Source organism: Rhinatrema bivittatum, chromosome 12 (genome assembly GCF_901001135.1).
Source record: "Rhinatrema bivittatum chromosome 12, aRhiBiv1.1, whole genome shotgun sequence".
NCBI lineage: Eukaryota > Metazoa > Chordata > Amphibia > Gymnophiona > Rhinatrematidae > Rhinatrema > Rhinatrema bivittatum.
The window spans coordinates 29,715,621-29,734,043 of NC_042626.1; the positions used below are offsets into that span (position 1 = coordinate 29,715,621).

The window sequence follows — 18,423 nt, forward strand, 5'->3', positions numbered from 1 at the left end:
CTGCCAGCCAGCAGGAGGAAATGCAGAGGATTTCTGGGGCATGGGGAGGCGGGAGGGGAATCGAGGCTGGGGCTGATGGAGCTCTTCCTCTCCTTTATATTGGGTGCGAGGGAAGGAGACTCCAGGGTGGAAATGTCTTTATTTTGATATCAGGCGGGACGGAGGGGGTGGATTGCTGGCTCCAGGCTGATTAGACGTATAACTGGCTAACCCCCACCCCCCTAGTTTTGGCAGACTAGTTTAGGTAAGCTACCACTGAAAATTAGTGCTAGCCCGCTAACTTTCGCCCTCTTCCCCCCCCCCCCCCCCCCCCCCCACCACCACCGTACCAACCTAACCCCGCCCCCAGGACTGCCCAGAATCTGCGCAGCTAAATTTAGCTTCCTAGTAAAATTAGGATGAAAATTTATCTCCCCCCCCCCCCCAGCTAAATTTAGGGAAGCCTACCATGTAATTACCATGTAACCAACACCAGCTAGGTTATAGAATAGGTCATGGATATTAGACTGGTAACTAGACAATCTTCAGCCAAGTCACTATTACAGCACCGTTGTTGTTACTGAGTTACTCTTTCCGCTGCTAGCGTCTTCTTCTCCCTACCCCAGTACCCCTGTTTTATTGTAACTTTCCTGCAACTTGTTTTTTGTTAAGGTTTCTTGTCACACTGTTCATTGTAAACCGATCTGATATGATATTTTTCATGAAGGTCGGTATAAAAAAAAAAAAAAAAAAAAAAAGTATAAATAAATAAATAAATAATTGGGCAGCTAGATAGCTTTTAAATTGAGCTCTATATTTTCTGGGATGCCAGACTTTCCCTAATACTAATATCTGCATGTGTTTCTGTATTTTTCTAGTTTATTCTTTTGTGAGGATTTTACCGCGAAGAAAAACCTGGGAAATATCTTCCGTGGCAGAAAGCAGCAACAACGTGGAGCTTTATTTGAGCTGATTTATACTCAGTGGTGGGATTACCAGCTCTGGGTAAAGCCTGTTTGCAGGGTGATTAAATGCAGTCAGCCTCACCTGGGTCCTGACCCCACAAGGGGACTGATGCCGTCCAGAGCCCGATACTCCCCCTGACCTCTCTCCCTGCCCTTATTAACTAAAGCTATAACTGGCCACTGGAGCCAGCCCTGAGTCTATAAGCAAGGTTAGGGGGCAATCAGACACCCCGACCAGTTCAATTATGCAGAGCCTGGGGGGGTTCAAACTGCTACTGAGAACGCCATCAAAATATTAAAGCCCTCAAACTGCACGATAAGCATTATAAGGTGGTTTTTATACAGTGCCAACAGTGAGCGCAGAGCTGTACAGATAAATGCAGACAAGCCAAAACCAGGCTGCAATGATAAGCACGTCATGCCAAGCGCAATAGGCAGATTTCAATTTGAAATTAATTCAACCCCCCATCAAATTTTGTGACGTCAATCCTCCCAGCAGGGACCGGAGCCCACTTTGTGTTCCTTCAGCAGCCTGGGCGATCACGAGCCAGCCGGGCACACGTGATGGGCTGCTGCAGTTCTGGTCTAGGGACACCGCACGCACTCTGAAGCAATGTTAACCCACACCTGGTCAGCTGTGCCTAAAATTCACCCAAGTACTCCTACTGCCGGAGGGGACATGGCGACTGCAGGCTTATAGCCTTGCCACTTCAAACCGGGCATCTCTCTAAATCAGCAAGGGAAAGAGCATCTCTGAAAAGCACAGAGCGCTCTGTCGGTGCCAGAGGTACCCTCCCACGTCAGTACGGATTAACAGAAGGAGCTATATTTTTTTTCTAGGCTTGCTAAGCCGTATGTTCCTGCATAATAATGCAGTCTGCACACACTGAGGCAAAAACACAAAACAGAGCAGGATAATTGGAATGACTTCCCATCAGATCAACAAAACTATATTAGATATTTTCCCGGGTCTCTTTCAATAACAATTTCCAGAGGTTTGTTTAAGTGTTAAAAGTTGTAACTTCTCTCTCTCTCCTTAAAAGTAACCCCCTCTCCCCCCATCACACACCTGTTGCCAGGGTTGTTGCATGGGATGGGCAAGGCGACCATCTGAGATGCCAAGCAGGGCCGGATTTCAGTTTCGTGCATCCATAGGCAATGGGGGTGGAGGTCCCCCAGAAATAATTGGTTGGGTGCACAAAACCTGGAATTTTTTTTTTTTTTTTAAGCACTTTCTAGGGGTCTTCCTGCTCCTACTGCTGCCTTTTCAAAGGGGAGGGGAGATTTTCAGCATTTTTAAGGAGAAGAAAAAGAGCTCGCTTTGAAGTCCCTTTAGCTGAAAGGATCTGTCAAAAAAAATGAAATTATTCTCATCATTTCATTAATGCATTAAAACCCTAACATTCTGCTGCACCAAACTAATTAACACAGTTAAGTGGAGCTGTGGAAGAGAGGATGAAAGCCGGGCTCCATGTGCTTTGATGGGGCCACGGCTGTTCTCAGAGTAATTTGCTGCAGAGAAAGAGTGTGTGTAGGCTCTACGTATTCATTAGTGAAATTAATGCTAGAAAGTGAAAAATTAAGGGCTGCGAATTTCTTTTATGGCGCAGACAAAAGGGTGTAAAGCAGACATTTTGTCTCTAATCTTAAATCATAACAGAGAAGAGAAACCCGTTCTGATGGAAGGCTGGTTTTGTTTTGAAGGTTTTCCGCATAAAAGGGCTCCTCGAGAACACCGACCCACACCTCCTCCAAATCTTCCTCATTCTTCTCCTCCCAGCCAAATTCTGGCACACCTCTGAGCCAGAAAGCCAGGACTGACTGAACATGCCTTGGCGAACAGGCAGCCCCCCAGGCCGCCCAAAAGTGGTCACTAGCCAAGTGACAAGAGGGTCCAAAGCCACCCCATGAGTGACCAAGATGGTTGCCAAGCACCATGCGGTACGGTAAAACGTTCCATAAAGTGCCCAACGCAGCCGGGAGCTCAAAAAATGGTAAAACAAAAAAAAAAATCAGTCAAAAACAATTATTCTGAATTTCACACCCCCCCCCCCCACCAAAATCCCAAATCCTCAGGTTCCACTGACGTTTACCTGTTTTGTTGTCCGTCTCCTCGGATTGGGCGATCCCAAAATCCACCCTCTCTTCCGAGTGCGTGGCAGCAGACTCCGGTTTTGCACTGTGCACTGGACTGGAGGAAGTGAGGCTGCAAAGGCGACAGACAAAGGCACCGATTAATAAGGGCAGGATCCTTAAAATATGCCACCCCTGTTGCCCCTTTCTTCCGTGTCTTCTCCGGGACGTGGGGGTTCACACGGCGCTCACTGTGAGACCCTCTCCTTCACCTCCGCATGTCGTTTTTTACCGGAGGCGGAAAACGAGACGTTAAAGATAAGGACAAACCTTCTCATTCACACGATTAACACAAGAGGCGTGGGGGGGGGGGGGGGGGGAAGCATTTTCCCAGGACACTAAAGGGGGACCAGCCAGTAAAACGCACGCTAGTACTGAGCGCCAGTTGTCTAAACGCGCACACGGCCACGTCCCCTGGGCGCCCGATGCAGTGTTCAAATGTGGCGGCGTTTAAAAGGGAGAATTGTGCGTCCACGGCGCTCAATAGTTTACTGCGTCGGGCGCCCATTTTAATCCCGCTTCCTTTTTTTTTTGTTGTTATTTTGCTGAGGTTGCTGGAGTGTTTAATATTAGTCGCCCTTTGCTACGGACGTCTAAATCGTGTGGCCATAAAGAAAAGTGGGTTTCTTCTGATCGAGTCAAAATATGCATTTATTTCTCTCCACCGCAAGCAGTAAATGAAAGAGTCACAACGATACTAAGGGGGAGGAGACGCTTATCGTAACACAGAGGACCATATCTTTTTGTATTTCTCATGAGCCTTTGACTGCGAGTTGACTTCACTCCACCTCTGGGGCTGGAGTTAAATTCCCTGCGATAAAAAGCGTGCATTGGACTCCTAGCGCTTTCTTGCATCGGGGGAGGGGTAATAGCTAATGCCCTTATCTACATGGAATTTACATGTGACGGGCGCTATCGGGTACGCGTTTAGGTGCGCTGATCTCCTTACCGCATTGGGTGCTAGTCTAGTGCGTAAAGCCATGCGCTAGGCTGGCGCACTTTGTTGCCTCGGCCCCCCCCCCCCCCAGGGGCTCAGAACTGGTCTCCTCACCCATTGTCGGACACAGAAGAGTCCTCCTGCAGCTGTAAATCCTGCTGTTTGTCTCCTTTGACACTGCAAAATACGTCAAGCCCCTTAACCCCAATCCTTCTCTTTACAACCCTTCACAACTTTGAAAGCAAACACAGCCGTGCTAACGTAGCCTGTAATTTTCTCTTCCGTTCGGGCCACGCTTAGCACATTCTCCATCGATTTGAGGAAGGGGTAACCAAGCAAGCAAGTCACAGATGCATTTAGACCCATAAAAAGGTCTCACCTACAATGTCCTCATTGATGTTGACTTCTGTGTACCAGGGGGCAAAGCTCTTCGCAACGTATAGAATGCTATGCATTCTATCTCCAGGGCTCTGGGTGGGAAACCGCTCCATCTTCCTCTTCCTCTCACCCAGCCTCCGTCTTAGAAGTCTTCCTCCACGTTGGCCGGATTACAAAGACTGAGGCCCTCTGACCTACCCTTTAGTCTACAATGGCAGCTGTAACGGTGATCAGCCTAATTTAGCAGATCGGTATAAACTAATTCAGTGATCCAGTTATGCAAAAAAAAAAAACAAAAAAAACCCACAGGGAAGGGGAAGAGTGGTCTTTAAAGAAAGTCTGCTCATTGAATTATATACTAAAACGATGGAAGGTTCGGACCTGCATCTTTCGTTCTGTTTTTTTATTTCCCATCTTCCAGACAAGAGCAGAACAGCTGAGGCTCACTGACCCATTTAAGATGGCCCTAAGCCTTACGAGAAGGAGGCAGGCAAGACCTGACATTCAAACACATTTTGCATGGGCAAGTTGTGTCCGGAGATCAGGTTGGCTTGTGCGGGGCTTAAAAATACGGCATTAACTTAGCAGTAGGGTGCAGAACCACAAATTTAATCCATACTGCTTAAAAATAAGGCATTCCCTTCTCGAGCATTCCCCCCTTGCATATCTGTTATTTCTCCTTCAGATACTACCAAGGAAGCCGAAACGGGAAAAGTCTGCCAGATAACACTGTCGAACAGGTATTTCAATATATGAGAAACCTGAGGGCGAGCTCACAATTACTCACACATCGTAGGCCGTTCCTGGGATTATCTGCCCAGCTACAAGTTCGCTTTCCCCCCTCCGCCCCCTGCTTGCCACCCCTGTGGACTGCATAGGATCCTTCACATCTCAGAACTGTACTGGGAAGTATATCCTGAGGTAATTATTAATTCCAATGCAGAAAAACAAGATTATTTGTTGAATTGAATTCAAGCTTACAGCTGGGCAAGAGAATCATAGGCCCAGTACTCTCTCTCCCTTCCAGTCTCACTCCAACCCTTGGAAAAAAAAAAATAACCCCACTTAAACCTCCCTTTCCCCCCCCCCCCCCTCCCCTAAATGATTTGCCCAGATCGTGGGTCCCGCCTGAGAAATGTTCTCCTACCCCTTGTCTCGTCTTCAGCTACATAAAGTTAACGAAGCAGGGTGAATGGAGAAAAAGAGAAGGAGAGAAAGTCAGGTGGCATATAGAGAGGAAAAGGAGAGGGAGAGAGAGAGAGGAAAGCAGACACAGAGAACGCAAGAGGCTGGAGAGGGTACAAGTGTGCCTCTCCTGCTTTCTAGTGCCTGCAGCATCCCACTCAAGCACTTTCTTATCTGGCCTGATCTCAAAAGGAATCTTTAACTAGGGAAATTCGCAAACTATCTTTAGAGGCTGAAAAAAAATTCATTAAAAGAATAAAACCCACAGTGGCAGCAAATAATTCAGTGCACTCTGACCCTACGGAGGTCAACCCAAGCAGGGACTGAGAGAGAGTGGGGCATGGCACACATCAGCAAGATTGCAAAGAGGATGCCTCCTTTTACATCCTTAAGCAGCGCAAGCCAACTCTGGAGCAGCTCAGAGGTCGGATCGCCGATGGTGGCATCAGAAGAGATTATTCATTTTTTTTTGCCAAAAGAAGAGAGCGAGAAGGGAGAAACAGTAAAGGCATTAATCGCTGGAGAAAGTGAGCGAAAAAGAAAGAAGAGACAGCGACAGATGAGAAAAATTCCACACTACCAAATAGATTATTCTGCTATTGGACTTGTATGGTATAAATCTGATAAAGAACAATGGCAAACATGACACTCGATTTATTTTCTCTCATTACAGGCGACCTTGTACGGCTCACTGGTGGCTCCATCAGTCACGGATAATCAGATTTGTAAAAATAAATCTGCTATCAAACGCCCACACTCCATACGGGAAATTGTATCACCATATGCTATTTATAAAAAAAAAAAAACCCAGCACACCAAAGCAGGGGCGGGCTTATATAGATCTGTAGGAGCAAAAGAGTTGTTGACATGTTACTCGGAGGTGTTCAGTCAGTTAGATCACTCTTCCGGCTGCGATACTGCAGAAGTCATTCTTCTTTTCCCTAAGGTTCGATTGCCCCTTCCCCACTGCACTGAAACAGGGATGCCTAAGAGCCAAGACGGGCTGGCCTAGTGGTTCGAGCCGCATTCTCAGAACTAGGAAAGCCAAGGGTTGGAATCTTGCTTCTTCCCTCCGCCCCCACTGATGCTCCTTATGACCCCAGACAAATCACTTTGTCCTCCATTGTCCCGTGTACCAGCTTAGACTATAAACCCTCTCTGGGGCAAGGGACCTATTTACTGTTCTTCAAATGCAACTTGCCTTGAGCTTTTTCCAAACAGGCGAGTAATTAAATCCTTATCGAATCCTTACAAAACATCCCAGACACATGGTGGGGTTATTATTGCTACAACAGGAAGGATTTTTATTAACTTCCTTGATTTTATTTGAGTTCAAAGGTTTGACATCTGCATCCACAGTTGCAAATCGTGGAAGATAGTTTATCTCTACTTTTCCTTCCAAGATGGAGCAGAACTGTAATTGGGCGATGATTTTCTACTGAGGCCAGGACCCTGATGTTACAAAAGCCGCTGGCTTCATGTTTCAGGGAAGAAGGTTTAGTGTAAAGAGAGATTCTGTTATACCTGCAAACCCTCAACAATCAGCGGTGACAAGAAGTGAAACACAGAGGAATAATACACGGCAGGCGAGTAGGTTGCAATGACCTGTTTCATTTTTCTGGCTGCATAACGGGACCCCCGAGTAACACCGGACACCAACGATGATAAAGAGTTTCACAGGAATGCTTTTAGCTGACCTGGCGTTCGGCATCAAGGCATTTTTAACAGTATTTTAACTTTCAATTCCATCCCGAATATCACGTGTGATTTACTTTCACACGAGGGCTGGCCTCTCGGCAGTAATCGTTGTGAAATGGCCCTACTAGATTTCAAATCAGGGCTGGTTTGGGCTCCTCTAATAAAGTGGCTAGTGTCTGCAGGGTCAGAATCTCGCTGTCACACAGAGATTGATGACCCCCCCCCCCCCCCCCCCCCGGCAGCTATTGCTAATCTTTCCAAAGGAAAATGGGAGCCGCCGAGACTGTGTGGGGTCAAATGTCACTGCCACTCCAGGGGATGGGAGCCATGAACCCTACCCTTTAGGAATTCACAATTCCGTGGAAGTTACAAAGAAAACGAAAAGCATCCAAGGCTGCAGATGTACTTGACCCATATCCATTGGGAAGGTCACGTTTTCTCTGGGATGGGGGAATTCATAATAACCAAGTCTGAGCTAGCGATATATCAAGAGAGGGGACACTAATCACGGCTCCTAGGCCTCTAGCTAAATCTTGTGTGTAACAGCTGCTTATACTATGCTTTCAGTATTATCACCATTTATTTGCCTCCCAAAACATGCATGGCAATACAATAAATATAGAATTGACAGGGTCAGCCTCCATGTACTAGTAATTTTTAACTGGATAATGCTATTTCTTCATTTTTTATTTATTTATTTTTTTACTCAAAACTTTAATTTATTTATTTATTTATTTATTTATTTATTTAAAACTTTTTATATACCGGCATTAGTAAGCATACATCATACCGGTTCACATTGTAACTGAAAGGCTGAAATTACAATTAACAGGGAGGGGAAACAGGGAGGAATATACATAGAGCAGAAGGCAATGAAATAGAAGCATTAAAATGCATTAATGTTATCTGATTGCATTAATGTTATCTGATTGTCCGTACAAGATCATATTGCTCAATTCTTATTAACCAAATTAACCCCTTCTGTGTCACATATGTGCCTGTGTATGCAAGCATGTTGTAGATGGCTGCCACAGGGATCTGATGCTAACATTTGCTCATCTTGTTTTACTGGTGATGTCATATTAAAGTGACAGCCTTTTGCCTTCTGATATCGATGCCCTCCAGTTTAAGTTGGCTGTTTCCTGAGCAGCTTTAAGATGTTCTGGATAAGCCGTATAGCCTCTGAAATTTCCATAATATACTGGACAGCAGATTAATGATGGGCACAGAACTATATCCCACTTACTTTCATGAAAAAAAAAAAAGCCCAAACGAGGATTACTGAAGGAAAAAAAAACAAACCCCAAACACCCACAACATACTGCTGCTTGAAAAATTAATTCCCCAAAGCAAAAGCAAGTTTAAAAAAAAATTGCTTGGGGTGTCTATTTTTCTTTTTCTCTTTACTGGGCGCATATTCTGTTAGTTGAGATGGGATTCTTGCTTGGTTTGTGGACATGATTTAGTGTTTTGATGGAATGTTTTATTACTTTATAACAAATATATGGGGTTATGTATATTGAGATATCATCAAACATTGTTTTTCCCTTTATAACAAATTGAGGGGATGGAGTCGGCCCCGGAAAAGGAGGAGTCGGGGTGGCACCGGGGATGACACTGTGGACACATTGCTGGCAGCGAAAGGTAAGGACCCTTACTGCCGCCAGTTTCGCGCTGAATAACTACACCTTTTATGGTATAGTTATTCGGTGCGAAAGCCAGCACACCGCAGTGGTGCGATCGCTGCCGTCTATCGCAGGACCGCCCCCTACTTTGCCCCGCCCCCCGCTTTGCCCCACCCCCCGTTACCGCTAGATTTTCTAAGGACTGCGACCTTAGAAAATCCAGGCCTGAGCTTGTATGAATCTTTCTAAATGCATATGCATTTTTTTAAGAAGTTGCTTAACCACACTATACTTAAATATCAGGGTCAAGGTTCTGTTACTGGATAATTGTCAATAACCTGAGTTTGACATCCTAGGTACAAACGAATGAGTTCTGTTTCACTCTAGTTTCCCAGCAATATTTGCCTCGCTCCAGGTGAAAAGTCTTTTCAGCAGGGGTTGAATAACAAGGTTGGCACTTCACTCAAATCAATTCGAAGATGCTGACTCCACCCTGGTGTTGCCCCATTGCATGCAGGGAGATGTAGTTCTACTCTTCTTAGCAAAGTCAGAGCTATATTTCCCTGCATGCACTGGGGCAACACCAGGGTTGGGCCAACGTCCTCTGGTTGACTTGGGCGAAGCAGCAACCCACACACTGAAGAGGCAGGAACGATTCACATGTTCCTTAGGACCAGAAATCAGGTAGCTTGTCCAACCCCTGGCCAAAGATAAAAGGCAGAGGTCATGAGCAAAATGCTCTACCCCGTCAGAGCCATTGCATTCAAAGAAACAGATGTGAAAATAAAATCCCCCACCTTTTAATACTTTATAAGTGCCATTTCAGCTGTAAAGTTCCTGTAGGCTTGAACTGTGAGGAAGGGCCCTCTGGCACTTGGCAACTAATTGGCTAACACCAATTTTCCATTTTCCAACTAAAACAGCAAAACAATAAGGCAAATGCTTCATATTAAGGGAAACTATTACCATTTTGAATACTTCTTGCCTTGAGTCTGTGGTAATGTTGTCACTGAAATCCCCAAGCACTGATATTTATTTGCTCTCTTCCTATCTGTTGATCTCTCTTTCTCCCATATCTATGTATATGCTGACGTGTATTTCGCTACAGTGCTATAAATACAGACATACATTAGACACATCCAGACGTAAACATCGGTGTCATCAGGCTTACCATTTGAACGGTTTCCCTCCCATGATTCTGTTGCTTTAAGCTTTTTTTTTTTTTCTTCACAGAGTCTCTTTCCTCTGGAGACCCAGCCCCGAGTGCACCCTAATCCCAGCCATGGGTGCAGCAGGGCTGCCACTACCAGCAAACCAACAGCGCCCACTGATCCAGAATCTTCTTATTTCCTCTCCTCCTGTGGCTTGGGCACCCGCATCCCAATCAGCCAGAAGGGGGGGGGGGGAAACAAAAACCAAAACAAAACTCAGTGTCCTCTTAAAAAATCCCGTCGCCAAGGCTTCATCCTAAAGCCGCTGTATTTTTCCCAGCAGCAGCGATTTCCTTTCAGCTGTTTTTCACACAAGGCTCTTCCCTTTGGAGGCTGCATGTTGATCTTTGCTGGTTTCCTTCCAACTCCCTTCCCGAATTGTCTGCTGCATATTCTCAGACCATGCCTGTCTGCCTCACTTCTTCCAGCCACCATCAGCTGAGGCAAGCCAAAAATACCTCCATAGGGGGCCAAGGAGCAGGATCCCTCCTCACGCTGAGAGAGCGGCTCATTGGCAGGTCGAGTGTCAAACGGAATATTGTATTCCAGCTCCCATGAAGCCGAGCTCCCCTTTTATTCTGCTCCGAGGCGTGCTGTCTCCAGCTCCCTCTTTCTCCTCCAGCTGTCAGGCACAGCTTGTGCAGAGCTGAGCCTATTCATTCACCCGGCGCTAGGAGAAGATGGATTTTAGCTCAGGGTTGGGGGCAGGGAGGATCTGTGTGGCTCCATCTGGAGTGGATTAATACTCAGTGGCCAGGAAAATAAGTAGGATTTTGGGCCATCATCGTGCTGCAGGATGCTGTTTCTTTTTCTGAACGTGCCTTCCCATAAACCTTGGCTCCAAGGATAGGTTCCAGCAATACCCATCTTATAAACATTGCAGCGGGGATGCTGTGCTTTACTGGAGGACCACAGATAACAAAAAAATAAAAAATAAATGGCACTGGCCGATCGAAATGAGGCACCTCAATTTAAGTGGGCGCGCTTTATCTGATGACTACTTTTCTCATTAATGTTGTTTCCGCTGTACAAATATCAAAATCATACACTGCGTGCGGAAATACTGTGTGTCCTGAAGGAGATGATTTCTGCAGATAATTAGGTTTTACAGAAATACACAATAAGAAGCATCTTAGTTTGTGAATTTTCTCTCTGGAGTACTGCTCAGAGAGGGAGGCTTCAACCGCACTCATTCCCTGCAGTAAACGGCTGGGACTCTTTGGTAAGCGTTGGTTACAAACCTTTGTTAACAGAAATATTAAAGCCAGATTTCCCCACAAATGAATGAATCAATGTGGTTATGACTTGTCTTCTCCATTTCCTATGTGTAAATACAAGGCTGGCCACACATAAATCCTTCCACGGCCTACCAAAAAGGTGCCCACTTATTGAGGCCTGGAGCCAGTTTAAAAAGACATTTCACGTTTACCAATCTGTTTTTGTTATTCATCTAATCCTGAGGGGATGGGTGTGTGGGGGGGGGGGGGGGGGTCACTGACCTCCTAGAACAAGCAGCCTTCCCTGTAGTTCTACCTCCCATGCTTTCCTTAAGGGTATGTGGTGGGGGGGTTGCACTGCAGGAGCACCAGGGCCCTGTCACACAGATTGTGTGCAATGCTCTTGGTTATCCCTTTGCTACCTTAGCTCTTCCCCATCTCCACTTCAAGTCTGCATGCTCTCTTCCTTATGGCCACACTGCTCAACACTTGGAAAGGGAGGTGGCACAGAGGATAGCACAGGCCCGTGGTAGGAAGGGGGGGGGGGGGGGGGGCGGGCATTGGCTGAGGAAGGTGAGCAGGTGAATGACAGGATATTCCTTCTTACTGCGATTTCAGAAAGTATCATTCTTTTAATCCACACTAAGCACCAAAATAATAATACTTATTTTTATAGTGCTACTTGATGTCTGTAGTGCTGTACAGTGGTGTTAAGTATAAGTCCCTGCCCCTGTGGGCTTACAATCTAGGTTGGTAGCAAAGACAATGGGAGATAAGGTGATTTGGCCAAGGTCACAAGGCGTATCCAGTGGATTCTGTGGGATCTGAATCCTGGCTTCCTAGTCCATTGCTCTAACTACTGCGCACTCATCCACCATCAGTTTCATTTTTGGCTTTTGGCTACATTGCAACATGCACCCGCTTTTGTCCATGACAAAACTCTCTGAAATGCGCAGACTTTTGAAGGGACACTCACAAGACAAAATGAAAAATAACTGTGCGCATACATTTCACACAGCAGAACTAAAATAATACCTTCAAAGTGTGTCTGCCCGGAGTCACAACTACCGCAGGAAGCATCTGTAGCACATGTGTAAATATCGTACATTTAGGAATATAAATACACGCAGAACGAAACGCAGCTTCTGCAGGGCAGGGACCCTGATATAAACTCATTCATCATCTGTTTTACTTCAGATTGCTTAGCAGGATCTGAATATCTAAATATTTACATCTTTGCTATGCAAAAGTAAAACACTCGTATTTGTGAGAATTCTGAATGTCTTCATACACATTTCAGTGTATTACTGATCTAGGGCCAGAGGTACTAAAGGCCAAGGGCTTTTCCCATTTTGCATTGATGGGGAAAAATCTGTAGCACTCCTTATTGTTTTATCATTGAACGAATTGTTATTAAAGTAATAATATGCCTCCTCTATAAATTACAGGAAGCACAAGGTTTTATTACAGCCAAATGAGGCAAGTCTGACTGCCAAAAGCAACATTTTGAACTGCCCTAGTTGGGGAATAAATCCTGCCTTCGTGCGCCGGCTCCACCGTCGTGTAAGAGTTAATCTTTCTCTTCACCTTTAGGCAATGGCATCAGATGCTATATTTTTTTGTGCTTTTTTTTTTTTTACTATAGTCCCAATCTGTTCTCTCTTCCCCCATGCACAACTTTAATATGTGGTGGCGCAGCTCGGGGCAATAGGCATTCTGCTTGGCAGCCAGTGTCTGTGTGTCAGCTGCGGCGCTGGATGACAAAAAAAAAAAATCAATATCCCTTTCTAAGGTCATTTTTCTTCTTGAGGGTCCGCATCCCCTTTAAGATTTACCTTACTCTGACGCAGACAAGGATCTGTCTCTCTCTTATTTGCAGTACCAGTACCTGAGACCCGTTTCGTGCGTACGGCGGTATAACACGATCCGTCCGTTACGCCTTCGGCGCTCTGTCCGATTAGGGAAGTCCAAAATGATTCATTGAAAGCATTTAGCCCTCAAGGCATCGTTTAAATTTTAATTGAACGTCACAGCCCAGGCAAGGCATTAATTAAGAAAATTATCAAAAATGGAGAGGCTCTTCAGGTTTTGCCTGATAAGAGTTTCTGATGGTTACGGCTCCTTGGCTTTTAGTCCTAGGTAAAGTATCAGCGTCCTGTTGTTTAACAATAAGCGGCCTCTGGAAATGTACTTGGGAGGATGGTGAGGAATAAAGAGGGGGGTGCAGCTCATTTGGGAGCCATAATGCTATGAGCCTTTGTTTGCAAATACCCCGAGGGGGGGGAGAGGGGAAAGTTATCCCCTTTTCATTCCCCCTCCTCATCCACCTGGTCATCACAGCGACCGTCCTCCAGGTGAGAGGCCCAGGCCACAGATCCCTTCAGGACCTTAACCGTTTGGCTTTGCACGTAATTACTCGCCGCTTTCCAGTCCCGGAGGAATTTCCCCATCTTCCAGGGAGTCCGGATCTGCCTCATCATCAGTGCCATCAGGGTTCCTGTCAGGAATATCCGCAGCCAGCCGAGGCGAGCATAGGACTGGAAGAGGGAGGGGCCACCGGCCGAGGATCTGACCAGTCAGGATCGGTCGAAGCTGAGGACTGCGCATGAAGAAAGGATTGCAAACCCTGAAAAAAACTCCGCCCAAGAAAAGGCAGAAGGGGCTGGAGCAGGGCCCACTGAGCTGCCATCTCCTGCGGAGGAACCATTCAAGGGAGTTCCAAGGTCCGGCGGACCTCCTGATAAACCCTTAGCCAGACCATCATCAGGGTGGGCAGAACCAGCAAAATTAGAGGACTATAATTCTCCCTGAGCCTCTTAAGCAGCGCTGACACATGTTAGAGGGTGCTCCAGGCTAAGATGCCTGAATATGACAGGCCACACATAGAGAAAGGCGCTTAGGTTTCTTGTTCACCGGCGCCATTGGTTCGTCAGACGACTGAGAATGTGTGTCCGGCCGGCTCGCGCTGAAAAATTTCAAGCACACACATTTTATGTGCACAAAAATTAGGCGCCTCAAGATTAAGCGCCGCAAAAAAGAAACACATAGACAGTGCGCCAAAATCTGGGCGCACCACCGATATGCTTAAAAAATGTGCGCATAGGAAGTGCGCCCAAAACTGAGCGCACAATTCGTATGCGGAGCCAGACGCACTGCACACACTGTTCCTGTACAAGGCAATCAGGCACACACAAGAAGCGTGCGGAAATGCCACTGTGGCCTACCACATGACACGCAGGAAAATGCCTCACAGCGGGGCCTAGCCCACCCGGTCTGCTCAACCCGCCAAGCTGCCAGGTTACCTTAACCCCCACAGGAGTGGGAACGAACATCAGAATGGCGCGCCGAGCACGGAGACCAGAGGAAGTCCTACAAAACCCCTCTACACTGTCTCTGACTTTTTTTTTTTTTTTTACTTACCTGAGCTCAGCCCTTCCCGGCTGAGTAAATAGATTGCCTCCAGCTGTGGAGGGAGAGGGCATCTGCCATTACCATCACGCTCAGCATCCTGCATCCGCTGCCTTTAAGTTGTACAATCAGCTAAGTCCACGGCGGGAAACCCAGCTACCGGAACAAGGCACACATCTGAGGGACAACGGAAATCACCTCAGGAATTCTCAACTGGGGGAGGGACCATCTGGTATCACAGCAGGAGAGCGGGGCTTTTTTTTTTAATTCTCCTAAAATCTGAAGCAATCCCCATAGGGAGATGCACGTCCACCATCTGCTAGAGACGGAGAATACTGGCAGGCTGATGTTGCTGCAGGAGTATACTGTGACGTCAGCTTGCTCCATCTTCATCTGCTGGCAGAAGTGCATAACCCACTGATCCTGGGTCCATCTTTCATTACCTGAGGATGGCTCATGCAAGGTGAAGGGTCTTGCTGAGGCCAATTCATGAATACTTGAATTGAGCCTGCCACCAGACAGAAATATGACTTTGGCGGACAAACTCAAGAAGAAGGACCTTTCTCCAACCTTTCTGTCTTGGGGAAGCTTCTGCCCTCGGGAACAAGGGAGGAGGTGAACTGACTGTTACCTCACCTCCCATTCCACTCCCCTCCAGAGACACAGACTGAGGGGATGTCCCAACACGGGCAAAATCTATAGTAGTCAAATCGCTTTGAGCATCTAAACAGCGCTGACACAAATGGAGAGAGAGTGAGGACTGAATTGCTATCAGATGGCAAGACTCACAGACAGCAAGAGCTTGGACCGGTTCGACCCTGGCGTCTAGCTCTCCTGAACTTTGGCTCTAGATGGCCTCCTTTGCGCAAACCAATGCCACCCAGGCGTACGCACACACCCCTCCAGGATGCACGCAAATACACGCTCGAGACTAGGGTGCGGTCGTACACGCCCAAGTACCTACACAAATAAGCGCTGAAGTTTAGGTTGCATTCTTACGCACACAAGTAGCCATGCAAATAAGCACTCAAGTCAACGTTGCACTCATCCGCGCTCAAGTCTAGGCCGCGGCCTTAAGCACATAGGTCCCTGCGCACGCAACCACCACGAGGCGAGAATACGTGCACACGCCTACGCAAGCGGGAAAAAGAATCGCTGCCGTGGCCTATCACACGGCTAAACAAAGCCTGCCTGCACCTTCAGCGCCTTTAGTCCCAGATCCATTAAGCATCCGGCACCGAAAATCATTGAAGGCCTGAACTGCTTCTCAATAACTCAGGTCTCCTGACCAGCCAAGAATCCATGGAGACTGGGGCTGCGAGCCAGCATCCCCCCGCTGCTTGTTCCGCTAAATAAGCTTTGCACATTAGCAAATTAAACCCAGCAGAGGACCTAAACCAGAAGCAGAGACTCCGCCTCAGTGCAAATGCCTCTCTGCACCTCCCCGGGACAGGGAACCACCGCCAATAGTTGAAAAGGGGATTCCCCTGCCTCTCCTGCCGAAGCTGCTAGGGAATAAAAAATGGCCGCCGTTTCCGCACTGACGGGGAAAGCCTCAGCGCTAGATCCTGTCACTTGCGAGGCTCATCTACCGGTGCGGCCATGCTCAATGCAGACCCCTGAACGCCATGCCGCTTTTGCTGCATGCACACGCTGTTCCTCCCCGACCCACGGCACCACTAGCGCCTCAACGGCAAGCAGGGGAACAGTCCCTCAGTGGCCCGGAGCCAACACCCGGTCTCCTACGCAGGCATAGAAGCTGCGGAAAATCCCCATCGCCGAGCTCCCCGATCGGCTAAGGTAGCTCCTTCCCCTGGAACCCTGATACGGCACTAATTCCTTGTTCTCTTTTTTTTTTTTACTTTCTTGAGTACAAGATACATAGAAACCAATACTTTCCTTTGGTGCAGAGGTTCAGGATCCAGGAGCGCAGGCCGCATGGCAGATCAGAAAAGAGCCAGACCACTGGCTATTTCCATCTCCTTTTGCCAAACTTTAGGACTCAGCCCAGGACAAACCATATAAAAAGGCTACTTCCCTGCTCCACTGGGCTTGCAGTGCAGAACTGCCAGCAGATTCCGAATAATTGTTCTCGTGGGGAATGAGGGATCTGGTCCACCCCACGGACCTATGGACCGAGCTTTCAGAAGGGTCATCAACCCCCTGATCATCCACCTCAAACCAGGGGGGTGGCCCTGCCAGGACCTCACAACACCCTGGAAGGATCTAGAAATGTTCTTGTCTTTTAATCTTTTTTTTTTCCTCTCTCTCCAGACTGCAGGTTTTACACCTCTGCTGGAGACAGAGAAATACTGAGGGTCTGCAGATGGCACACTGGGCTATGTACAGTGTCAGTGAAACTTTCTCTGTCTCCATCTGCTGGCAGGGAGGCAAAACCCAGGAGTCTGGACTGATCTGGGTACGTACAGGGAAAAACAGTAACAGAATTAAAGAAAGCAGGGGGGGAAGGACAGAAGCTCCTTAACAGTCCTGAAGGGAGGAGAAAGTCGGAGATCAAGCGTCTGTGGTACTGCAGCACGCATTCAAACAAGACAGCCAAGACAGGCCTCGCGGTCATCATCTGCCATACGGTGGGCAAGTTTCAGAAGCTATTTAACTTGGATAAAGGCCGATTTTCCTGTATGAAAATCAGTCAACTTCAATTTGGGTAAAAACTACAAGTGTTGTCCTCGGGGGGGAAAGAAGCATCCCTAGAAAAATCAGGTGTGGGTACTTCTTTCTGAGGCACTTTCCCTAGGGAAGGGAATGTTCATCCTTTCCATTTCAGAAGCTCAGCAAAGCTTGCCGCTAAAAATACTCGTGGACTTTGCCCCGCTGCGGGCGGTTTTCAATACTGCGTCCTATATTCCACGTTTCCAGGGAAACCGGAAATACCAATGCCGACCTCGTTCGGGCCAGCAGAGATGGAAGTGAATTCCGGGCCACGGCAGCCGGCGTCTGTAACAGACAAGGCGCACAACAAGCAACAAAAAGAACAAGAGCTGCCAAAAAATACCGCGCCCGCTGCAGCAGTACGTAGCACGCTGACGTTAGGATACACAACACCCAGCGTTACTAAATTATAACAAACGGGAGCCAAGAATGTAAAATCCATTGCCACAAATGGAATCACCTTTCCCTGTCTCCTGGAATTCTCTTTGATGAGTACATTCACTGCTCAAGCCCCAAACCTCAGCTGGACATGAGATTTAAAAAAAAAGAAAATGGCCGAAATGTTTTCGCTTCCTCGGAGGCTGGTCCATGATAAAACAGCCCAATAGAGGAGTTAGCCTGGCCTCGGAGGAGGTTTTGCAGCTTGACGTTGGGTGAATAAAAAGCACCCAGCGATAGGCAGTGGGTCGGCGGCTGGACCCGCGCCTGCTTCTCCGTGGCAGGACAGGGTAAGACGTGGCTCTGAAAAACAAAAAGAAAAATCCAGCCTGGGGCTGATTCATGCCTCTGGCATTTCCAGGCGGCCTGCAGAGGAGAAATGGAGCGAGGCCATGGCTAAGGCCCGTGCTGTGTCTTTTATATCCGTAAATGTTAATTTTGGCCCTGCAAACCAAACCACGGGTTCTCCCCTCAGCCAGGCTCTTCCTGCAGCAATGACAAAACTCCTGGACACGTGGTTTTTGCGGAGATGTTTAGAAGATTGCCAGATCCCTGCCTTGCTTGCTTAGGCACAGA

The 18,423-nt window shown here is 47.4% G+C and overlaps 1 protein-coding gene across 6 annotated transcripts in view; it reads right to left on the reverse strand.

Moving 5' to 3' along the window:
• DIXDC1 (DIX domain containing 1) overlaps nt 1-18,423 on the reverse strand; it is a 100,685-nt gene that overhangs the window by 30,731 nt on the left and 51,531 nt on the right. For 5 of the 6 annotated variants that reach the window (XM_029572391.1, XM_029572393.1, XM_029572390.1 and 2 more), the window contains one exon: nt 3,038-3,150. In XM_029572391.1, the coding sequence (XP_029428251.1) occupies nt 3,038-3,150 (113 nt within the window). Of the gene's footprint in view, nt 1-3,037; nt 3,151-10,071; nt 10,731-18,423 lie in introns of those variants that run through there. The other variant, XM_029572395.1, reaches the window with a different exon arrangement.